The 11,801-nt window shown below is 36.6% G+C and overlaps 1 protein-coding gene across 1 annotated transcript; it reads left to right on the forward strand.

The window, feature by feature from the left end:
• The first annotated feature begins 201 nt into the window (after positions 1 to 201).
• LOC149259129 (protein IQ-domain 26-like) lies at positions 202 to 4,438 on the forward strand. The gene is made up of 3 exons (XM_089417569.1): positions 202 to 1,674; positions 2,944 to 3,177; positions 3,273 to 4,438. The coding sequence occupies exons 1-3, from the start codon at positions 1,279 to 1,281 to the stop codon at positions 4,164 to 4,166; spliced, it is 1,524 nt and encodes a 507-aa protein (XP_089273695.1). The 5' UTR covers positions 202 to 1,278; the 3' UTR covers positions 4,167 to 4,438.
• Positions 4,439 to 11,801: the final 7,363 nt, after the last annotated feature.

Here is an 11,801-nt window from a genome sequence, read left to right on the forward strand (position 1 = left end):
ACTATGCAATGATGAAGAGGGAGAAATGTTGGTAAAATGGGAGTGCTCAACAAGTTGGTCAGCCCAGGCTCCAGAGTTTGACAATGTGCATTAACAGAAGACAGCATGTGATGAGTAACGGCCGCCCAGAAATCCATTAAGACCACCGTCAACCCTAATTTCCCCATGGGTGCCCAAGGAAGAATCATAATGAAGGCCTTTAACACGGACACGTGATCCTCGAGGAGGGATGAAATGGTATTCGGTACACTGTACATGGATGGATGATGGGCGGTGGACTGTCATGAGGAACTCCGAATGGATTTAAATAGATAATATTGTCATTTTCTACAACCGCTCCTCCAAAATAGAAAATCAAAGCAGATTGACTATTATATATGTGTATTATTCTGCGTATCCTTGTAACAAAAATCTACTATCCTTCGCGTGATCCGCAGCCTGCATAAGTCCCGGGGGCCGAAAGTCCCATCTTGGGCATTGGAAATAACGAAAAGATAGACTGGAGCGAATTTTTGGGAACTTGGGTTCGCAGGATATGGACTTTGTTTATAATGACGACTCCCAATGTTGCGTCTGGCATTCTCCTTAAAAAGTGGATGGTTTTTTCTAGCTTTCTGTTCCATAATTGGCACCCGAAGACTGCACAAAGAGTTTCCACCGGATCCTCTAGTCCACTTGGTGGTATCTGCAGCGACCTGTCCAAAAGCCCAGAGATGTCCCTTTGTCTTCTATTACAATTTTCACGAGTTGGGCTCTGAGCAGTTCGGCGGAATCTGGAACCCTTTGGGCCTATTGATGACATTAGAGCCTTTTAGGTCTTTTGGACGTTTGCCCCTTGTCCTGTAGGGACATTGTTTGTCTTTTAGGACCCTATCGCATGTGTTGGTATCATGATCTGAACCGGTCAGGTTCTTGCAATGAGTGTAGCACATGAAACCTATGAGTAATCAGGAGTGTAGGCTAAAGAAGGTATGGATCTCTAACCAAAGGGATATGCCTAGCCAAATCCTTTTCGGTCAAGTCCAACTTCTCACGGCCGTTTTGTTCCATCCAACCATTTTGGGCACATGTTTCCTAGCAATTCCTTTGGACTTTTGCAGTTGGATTATTCTCTTTCAGTTGGATGGTATCTACTATCTTCGTTCTTACTCCATTTGAGTAAAATTCAAAGCCAAATTTGTGCGTCCCTGAGTGGAACTTGTGGCTGCAAATCCCATAAGTGTATGTTTGTCTTTGAGGTTTGGCATTAACATAGGTATACACAGAAAAAAGCCTGCAATGGGAAGGACTAGTAGATGGCTGAGAAGTCTTCTGGGTGGAAAGAAAGAACCTAAACAAGCCCATCTGGGTTCTCCTCGGTTGAAGGATAGTGATAAAACAAAGGAGAAACGGAGATGGAGCTTTGGAAAGATTTCAAGAGACCATCATGGAAATGTAGAACACCATCGAGAATCTTTCAGCACACAGAACTGTGTGCGCGGCGCAGAGACCGAGCAGAATAGGCATGCAATAGCGGTTGCTGCTGCTACAGCAGCTGCAGCTGATGCAGCTATGGCTGCTGCACAGGCGGCAGCTGCTGTGGTCCGATTGACAAGCAATGGACCTTCCCCTCTCAATGGAAGCATAGAAAAACGGGCAGCAATCAAGATTCAGACCATGTTCAGAGGATACCTGGTAAGTGCTACTGCTAGCGTTTCTTTCGTTTCTGTTCTCTGTTTTGCTATATAACAGAGTGAATACCCGATTTAAAAAGCTTACTTTTTTTCATAATGAGTAGCTGACTCCTGTAACTGTGTTCCTCTTTTCTTAGTCCAAGTCGGCTACCAAATGCCCTACTTGGAATGCACAAGAATGTGACTTTGATAGTTACCCTGTTCATCCTTGGATTCACACTTTGCTTCCTGGAATACTTGAAAAAATCCCAACAATGACCACCCCAGTTTGCTTTCTTTATACTTAAATGCTTGTTTTGTTTTCTACAAATGCCCAGAAGGAAAACTTCAAGAGTTACCTAATTCATGGCTTCAATACCTTTTTAACTTCTTTGAGCCACACAATTCATGTTTGTATTGTTTTCTGACAATGCCTAGAAGGATGGCTTGAAGAGTTACCCAATTAATGGCTTCTATACCCTTTTAGCTTCTTTGAGCTACTCAATTCAGCCTTTGGTACTAGCTCCTAGGTTTTCTTTGCTTGACAATGATTGCAAAAATGATGCAGCGACTACCCAATCTCTTTCTTTACCATCCAATTAGTTTGCATCTAGATTTCATTGTATCAAGAGAAACAAGGTACATGGCACCCCAGTCGGAGTAGGGTTGATTTATCAAGTCTCCCTCTATGTCGGCTGGGATTTGATACGTGGACCCTTGAACCCCAGGTGTGGTGATGACTAGATGTTCCTTGCTTAGCTATGCTCGCAAAACTGGTCCAGTGTCTACCCAATATCTTGTTTTTCTATGCAATTAGTTTGCATCTGTATTTCATTGTACCCAGTGAAAGAAGGTACATTGGACCCCATGGGTGGTGGTGTTGATTTATCAACTCTTCCTTTTTGTGTTGTGGGGTTGATACATGCACTCTTGAACTCCAGGCGTGGTGAGGTTAATTCATCAACTCGTCCTTTTTGTGGGGTTGATTGATGGACTCTGTTCTTTGTGTGCAGTTGATTCTTCCCTTTTGTGGGGTCGATCCATGGACTGTTTTTCTTCTTTCTAAATAAGTGGAGACTGTGAATTGAATATAAACATATTTAATTCATTTAAACCTAGGATCTATATCCTTAGAGAGAGTGAAATTGGATGATGGAAATCATACAAATAAAGCATAAACTCAATAAACTTTACAACATTTAGGTGCATATTCAACCAGAATTAAGATTGTGGCTGAAGACCTGCCCACTTCCGACAGGCCAGTGGCTTATAATTATTTTCCCTTCTGCAGGCAAGGAGAGCTTTGCGAGCCCTAAAGGGCTTGGTGAAACTGCAGGCCTTGGTTCGCGGGTACTTGGTGAGAAAGGAAGCGGACGCTACTCTGTGCTCCATGCAAGCCCTCATTAGAGCCCAGGCCCGAGTACGTGCCCATCGTCTTAAGATGACCGAACACGCTGCTGGGCAATCAGTTCAGATGCAACAGAAGCAGAGACGACGACATGATTACCGTCCTCAAAGATTCATTGTAAAGAATAAAATAAAATAAGATCTTATACTTCTTGATACTTTAGAAGCTCAACTCACTACCTAAGTTTTTATCCTGTGTCTTTCCTTGTGCAGGAAGGATGTAATTTCAATTCTGTTGTAGATAACATAAACTACTCACAGAGCAGGAGGGGTTTCGCCAATGGATTCCCCCAGCAGGAGATGGAAAGAAACTCAGATGACAGCGCAAAGATTGTGGAGATTGATACATTCAAGCCAGGTCAGGTGGCAAGTTTGAGGAGGACAAATGCTTCTTCCATCTCAGATTCAGGATCCGCAGAGCCAAGCATTTCTTCTACTGTCTCTGCTGGTGGCTGCCAGTTTTCAAACTCTACTCATCAATCAAGATCCTCTTCACAGAACGAAGGAAATTATACTTATGTCATGTCTGCACAGAATGCTTCACCTTTAATAACCTCTTCTTCCTTACGAACAGGATTATCTATTCCCAGCTCAGTATCAGATGAGATAAGCACATCAAGTCTGCATGATTTGACCCCAATAAAATTGAAGGAAGAACATGGATTTCATACTGAAGATTACAAGTTTTCGACAGCGCAAAGAAGCCCACAATTCCTCTCTGCCTCCAAGACTGATGTTGCTACTGGAAACATTGGTCCAGCCACCCCCTCTAAGAGTCATGAACATGCAGAGAGATACTTTCATGGATGTTGTACATTTCCTAGCTATATGGCTAACACTGAATCTTCAAGAGCCAAGGTTCGTTCCCACAGTGCTCCCAAGCAAAGGCCACAACCTTCTGAGAAAACTACATGTTCACTAAGGAGGAAAATACCTCTGCATGAAGTGGTGGAAAGGAGATCAAGTTTTAGTGGTGTCCGCATGCAAAAGACAACATGTTGTCTGCAGCTACATGCAGATTTGTGCTGCCAACATGCAGATCCCGGTAGACTAGATAGGCCCACAATGTCTTTCCGGGATACTAATAGGTTGCAAACTTACTGGTAACCAACATTAATTGACATACTGATATAAGCTTGTTGGCATTGTCTGTGAAACTTGTCAATCAATTTGCAAATTTCCTCAATTGCTACACTGAGACGAGGCTATTGGTTTTCTCTCTGAAACTTGTTAAACAATTTTCAAATTACCTCATCTGTCAATACTGGAATTTTGATTCGCAGAACGATTGAAGGGGGACTTGAAAATATGTAAAGCAGCTAACCTAATGAAATTCGTTGTAATCATTCCTTGCCTCTTGAGTTTCAACATATAAGAAGCTTATTATAAATGGCAAAGGCAAAGGCAAACATGGGACTTAGGTCATTAATGTGGCCAGGTCCCATCTCAGCTACTAAACCATAGTCCCACAAGTTTTATACACAGTGTTAATTCAAAAAAGAAAAAGGTGCTCTGTAAACAATCTTCTGCAACCTGGCTGGAAGGCTAATGATGGGTGCTGCGGTTCATACCAAATGTTGGGGTCTAGCACTACACAGTTTTATTGGAAACCTTATAATAAGATTATGAGGAACTGCCTTAACATAGAGTCTCTTTTAGTTTACAATATTTTAATGTGCTTATGCCTCCAATAGCAGAGCTCTTCAGTTGCAAAAGCTGACATTGGTTGGCATCTGGAGCTCCAAACATATTGACTATCCTCTATCCTGTTGTCCTGAATTGTGGTAGAGGATTTAGTTGTTATCTCTAGGGCTATTCCTTCTCTGTTAAGAGCTACACATTCTATCATCATGTAATTGTACATATGGAAATCAAGGGATTCTGCTTGAAAGTTGGTATAGAAAATGCCTTTGTAGGCTTTTGCATGATCTATACTAGGAAGTGGAAGCTTAAGATTGCAGGAACAAATTTAATTCAACTCAATGCTAATATCTCTTTGAAGCATCACATTCTGTATATGCAAGTTTAGTGCTTAGTTTTAAATTCTGTATATGCAAGTTTAGTGCTCAGTTTTTAATCATATCCAAAATCAACTCCAATGTTCCTTGACATGATAATAGTTAAAAGTAAGTTTTCTATCACTTAATTCACTATATATCAAAATATATTTTTATAGCTATATCGTTTAAATTGTTAATGTAACATTTGTTTCGAACTAATCAATATTTAAGACATATCAGTCCTGATTCATACAATGAACGTGAATAGCGTTCCGGCTGTTGGTTTGTAGGCATGTTGGTTTTCATTCATCAAATATAAGAATATAAATTTGCTCAGTTCTAATCATTAATGCAGATAATCTCTCATTATATTTTGAATTTGGTGTTATTTTTTAAACGAATTTTTCAAATTCATTTGAACTGATTCACATAGAATCTTTCAACAATTCTCATTATGTTTTAAATTTGGTGCAAATTCAAAATGAATTTTATGGGCTAATTCACACAAAACATGATTAAGAGGCAGAATTTGGTGTTATTCCTAAACAAATTTATAAGATCCACGGTGATTGATTCACACATAATCTTTCAACATTCTGATTTGTTTTAAATGTGGTATTAATTGTAAACAAATTTCTAATACCCATATGAAGTGATTCACATGATGAATATGAATACGGTTCAGGTTATCTTATCTGTTGGTATCTCAGTGCTAATTATTAAGGCATATAATCTTCCAATTGAATTTCATTCTTTAAAATTTGGTGTTAGTTCTAATATTCCCAAATTTATTAAGATTTTAAATAATTTTAAATCATAAAATATAAATTTGCTTTAAATTTGGTGTTAGTTCTAATATGCCCAAATTTATTAAGATTTTAAATAAATTTAAATCATAAAATATAAAATATAAATTTGCTTAACTTTAATAATAAGTAGACATAATTTTCCAAATAATTAGTAGACATAATTTTCCAATATAATGTCATTATGTTTCAAAATTTGTTGTTTAATTTTACACAAAGCTTTAGGATATTCAGATGCATTAAAATCCTTAACCATCCCCTGTGATCACATATAAAAATGCATGTTTGCTTTGTACATGATTTTTTATTATAATTGCATTATGTTCTGAATTTGATAACCAATTTTAAACAAAGAAGTCCTAGACAATCTTTACTGATTCAGTATAACAATATAAATTTTCTCAATTGTAATTGTTAATGCACATGATTTTATATGTAATTTTATTATATTCTAAAATTTTTGCATCATTGTAAATAAAGTTTTAAGATCCTTAAAACCATATAACTAATTGGATGGAGGCATATAAGTGACTGAAAATATTAAAGTTAACAAATACCTTAGTCTAAGAAATGTTTCGCAAAATTATTTGTTACATGATTTGTATTTTTTTTTAATATTTATATTATCATTAGAATTTATAAATTATTTATATTTATATAATTTTATAATTATATTATTTTATAATCATATCTTAAACAATTTTTAGATCTGTACATTTCATAAGATTTGCAACTACATGAAATCAACTCTTACATACAACTTTGGATTTTAAAGAACTCAATTGTCAGGTATTATATTTAGAGAATTAAATTTAATTCATTAATATTTAAATTGTCAACATTTATTGTATTATAGTAAAATCTACAATTAACCCCTATTTGCTTGTATGCATGTCATTCATATATATATATATATATATATATATATAAATAAAAGTTTGAAGCATTATCTCAATCCATTGAACTATGCTTAAGGCAAGTTTGAAGCATTATCTCAATTCATTGAATTATGCTTAGGGCATGTTGCCATGGGGAGGTCCAAGAAGAGAGAGGGATTTTAGGAGACAAGGTAAACATGTTGTTTTATGTTGTTCAAATCATGTAAGATTGAGACTTCAAGTTCTCTCATCCACACCTATGATGCAGCAAAGCTGCAAATTTTCACGATCCTCTGACTTGTAGGTTATGGGACCATGCAACAAATCTAAGGCCTCAAAAATAAAATCAACACATAACATTAAAGTCTACACAATATGTATCCACAAACAAAACTCAAAAATAATTTATTATAAATAAAATATTTACAGGAGAATTATTCACATTCCTCACTCTCACCCTCTTCTCTCTTTCTTCCCATCTTCAGGCTTATGTTTATAGAAATAAGTACATAGTTATGGTTTATTCTAAATCCATAATCTTCTCCATAAATCACTCGAACTAATTCTTAAGGATTCTCTCTAATCACCAAAATTATTAAACCAATTCCTAATCTAAAATTTACAATATTTCAAAATCTCTCAATCCTCACTAATCACTCATCATCACTCATCAATCACTTATGTTCTCCTATATTCGATAACATTTACAAATATCCTCACAATATTTAATTAATTCATATTAAATATCTCTTATTAAAATCATTCAAAAACATTAAAATTACATTTATTTAATTCTTTTGGGAACCAACTCCCTTAAAACACAACACCCCTACGTCTACTAAATACAATTATTTTTCTGAGCTGGATGCTCCTACGACTCCCGATGTAGAAAAGAAAAATTCATAGACTCCTATCGATGAGGCCTGTCACTTTTCTGTAATAATGTGACAACTACAAGTCTTTATGACTTGCTTCCTCCAGGATCCCAAACTTTGTTTAGCTGCTGGTCCTTTAGTCTTTTTCTTCATGATGTTGTGCTTTTGTCACTGTCATCTTTCTTTCTCCTGGTCTCCAAATTTTATGTTGTAGCCCTTCTTTCATCCTTCTCATTGCTTCATTGGTTACACTAAGGGAAAATAAATAATGGAAAGCATCAAGCTTGAAAATTGCTTCATCCTTTACCTCTATGTCCTTCTATATTTGAGCTGAAAACTCAACTTCATGGAATGAAGAACAATTATCCCAATTTCCTTCAGGTTCACAAAGAACTTCTTCTTGACCATAATTTCCTTCTGGATCTTTGCTATGGTCATTAGCGGTCATAGTTTTGTTCTCCTTCTTAAACCCCTCATTTGATATTGTACCTTCACTCATAAACAAGTTATCAATTTTAAAAATACAAGACCTTTCGGCCTCATTTGATACTTCAAGCACCAATTCTTCACAATGGACTTTCTGGGTTTCAGCAAATCCTCTTTGTTGTGACTCAATTCCTTTGAGTCTCTCCTTTTCCAACAAAGCAATATGTATTTGTACAATTTCTCTGAACTCGTTTATCAGCTTGGCATTCCATTTATTTTGCAATGGGTTCCATTTGACATGTTTCCTCATTCTCCATCCATATCTTTGATCTTCATTCTCTTCCTCTTGTATCCATTCCTATAGTATATCCAAATGTGCTCACATCACTGCAAGACTTGTCTCACTTTCTTCATTACTCATCTTCCTTCCCATGTCATTTGTTTTGGTGTCTTCCTTCTCTCTTCTTTTGTTGTGCTTCTGTTGCACCTTTGATTTTCTGAAAATCTCCATACTCCACTTCTATTTTTGCAGTGATCAGTTCAAACAGTCCTCAATTTTCATATGTACAAAGCACGCAAGTTTCAATCTACGTAAGGGAGGATTATGCACACAATTCAATCCAGTTGGTCCTCCTGGTAGCTTTAACATTTATTAGTGTCCACTTGCAAAAGGATTTACATAAACACAATATTAAAACCTACTCCAATGCATTAGATTCTCCATTCCTTAAAAAAAAAAAGAATGTCTCAGTTTGCAGTAAAAATAGTCACAGGAATATAAAGACACTACCACCAAATTGACTTGACTCTTTTAACATTATGAGACACAATTTTATTTTTCATGGATTTCAGTGAACCATGGTGATGTTTATGTCTTGATACCTCCTTCCCGACGCACTCCAACATTGATAATCCACCAGCACTTTAAATTTCTCTCGACACTTCATGAGGGAAGCCATGCCCAACTTTGTTCAATATCCAATTTTGTTCAATTTTCAAAAAAAACCGCAACACTTCATAGCAAGCAACGACTTCATAAACATTTAGAATGTGGTCGATCTAGCTAAGAGCAGCTCCACACCCAAATATTCAATGTAGTTCTCCACACTCGATGCCAGCCATGATCAATCCACTGACTTACCATAGGGAGATCACCTTTGTTACTGAAGAGCAGGTTGTGACCCCAGAACAACGCCGCAATTCTAGATTGGACCACCGTTTCTCAACATGGGAATCTATATCTCCTTCCAGTGTCAAATTCAATGAGTTACTACCACATTTGATCCATATCAGATCTCTACCAAGGCAATGGGCTCAATTTCCTCTCCCGCATATATTTTAACGTTGATGCCTCCCTGCTTGATCAATAGTTTCTCTCCACTGCGCAGATGCACGAACCTGACTTCCACAATAAGCAACAATTCATGATGATGCCAGAGATTCTCATCCACCACACTATCTTATCTGATCAGAACTCAGATCCATCATCACTCTGTTGGATCTGATTCAAATATCCACCAAAGATCGAATAGAGTGGTGGTCAGAGCCAAAAATCCACCGCTTCCTCTTCGTCACAACTCTGAGAATCTGTCACAACAAATTCTTACACATCGAACTCCATCTCTCGCTCTCACAACGCTTCCTCTAGTACCACTTTGATGCAGCAAAGCTGCAAATTTTCGCGATCCTCCGACCTGTGAGTTATGGGCCCACACAACAAATCTAAGGCCTCAAAAATAAAATCAACACATAACATTAAAGTCTACACAATATGTATCCACAAACAAAACTTAGAAATAATCTATTATAAATAAAATATTTACATGAGAATTATTCATATTCCTCACTGTCACCCTCTTCTCTCTTTCTTCCCATCTTCAAGGTTAGATTTATAGAAATAAGTACATAGTTATGGATTATTCTAAATGCATAATGTTCTCCATAAGTCACTCAATTAATTCTTAAGAATTCTCTCTAATCCCCAAAATTATGAAACCAATTCCTAATCTAAGATTTACAATATTTCAAAATCTCTCAATCCTCACTAATCACTCATCATCACTCATTAATCACTCATGTTCTCCTATATTCGAGAACACTTACAGTTATCCTCACAATATTTAATTAATTCCTATTAAATATATCTCATTAAAATCATTCAAAAACATTAAAATTACATTAATTTAATTCTTTTGGGACCCAACTCCCTTAAAACACAAGACCCATATGTCTACTAAATACAATTATTTTTCTGAGCCGGATGCTCCTGCATCAGACTCCCGATGTAGAAAAGAAAAATTCACATACTCCTTTCTATGAGGCCTGTCACTTTTCTGTAATAATGTGATAGATACAAGTCTTTATGACTTGCTTCCTCCACGATCCCAAACTTTGTTTAGTTGTTGGACCTTCTGTCTTTCTTCTTCATGCTGCTGTGTTTTTGTTCCTGTCACCTTTCTTTCTCTTGGTCTCCAAATTTTATGTTGTAGCCTTTCTTTCATCCTTCTCATTGCTTCATTGGTTACACTAAGAGAGAATAAATAATGGCAAGCATCAAGCTTGAAAATTTCTTCATCCTTTACCTCTGTGTCCTTCTCTATTTGAGCTGAAAACTCAACTTTGTGGAATGAAGAAAAATTATCTCAATTTCCTTCAGGTTCACAAAGAACTTCTTCTTGACCATAATTTCCTTCTGGATCTTTGCTATGGTCATTAGAGGTCATAGTTTTGTTCTCCTTCTTAAACTCGTCATTTCATATTGTACCTACACTCATAACCAAGTTATCAGTGTTAAAAATACAGGACCTTTCGGCCTCATTTGATACTTCAAGCACCAATTCTTCAAAATGGACTTTTTGCGTTTCAGCAAATCCTCTTTGTTGTGACTCAATTCCTTTGAGTCTCTCCTTTTCCAACAAAGCAATATGTATTTGCTAAATTTATCTAAACTCATTTATCATCTTGGAATTCCATTTCTTTTGCAATGGGTTCCATTTGACATGTTTCCTCATTCTCCATCCATATCTTTGGTCTTCATTCTCTTCCTCTTGTAGCCATTCCTCTAGTATATCCAACTGTGCTCTCATCACTGCAAGACTTATCTCACTTTCTTCATTACTCATCTTCCTTCCCATGCCATTTGTTTTGGTGTCTTCCTTCTCTCTTCTTCTACGGTGCTTCTGATGCACCCTTGATTTTCTGAAAGTCTCCATACTCCACTTCTATTTTTGCAGTGATTAGTTCAAACAATCCTCAATTTTCATATGCACAAAGCAAAAAAATTTCAATCTACGTAAGGGACGATTATGCACACAATTCAATCCAGTTGGTCCTCCTGGCAGTTTCAACATTTATTATTGTCCACTTGCAAAAGGATTTACATAAACACAATAGTAAAACCTACTCCAATGAGTTAGATTGTCCATGCCCAAAAGAAAAGTCTCAGTTTGCATTAAAAATAGTCACAGGAATATAAAGACACTACCACCAAATTGACTTGACTATTTTAATATTATGAGACCACACACCGCAATTTTATTTTTCACAGATTTCAGTGAACCATGGTGATGTTTATGTCTTGATACCTCCATCTCGACGCACTCCAACATTAATAATCCACCATCACTTTAAATTTCTTTCGACACTTCATGAGGGAAGCCATGCCCAACTTTATTCAATATCCAATTATGTTCAATTTTCAAAAAAAACTACAACACTTCATAGCAAGCAACGGCTTCGCAGACATTTAAAATGTGGT

This window comes from Pinus tabuliformis, chromosome 6, assembly GCF_031772625.1.
Source record: "Pinus tabuliformis cultivar Carrire ecotype Pingquan chromosome 6, CPIR1, whole genome shotgun sequence".
NCBI classification, from domain to species: Eukaryota; Viridiplantae; Streptophyta; class Pinopsida; order Pinales; family Pinaceae; genus Pinus; species Pinus tabuliformis.

Bases quoted from the DNA above. Each gene is read 5' to 3' on its own strand.
- LOC149259129 (XM_089417569.1), top strand. From the start codon at position 1,279: ATGGGAAGGACTAGTAGATGGCTGAGAAGTCTTCTGGGTGGAAAGAAA. The intron at 1,675-2,943 runs GTAAGTGCTACT...TCCCTTCTGCAG, and splicing joins CCATGTTCAGAGGATACCTG to GCAAGGAGAGCTTTGCGAGC. The intron at 3,178-3,272 runs GTAAAGAATAAA...TTCCTTGTGCAG, and splicing joins ACCGTCCTCAAAGATTCATT to GAAGGATGTAATTTCAATTC.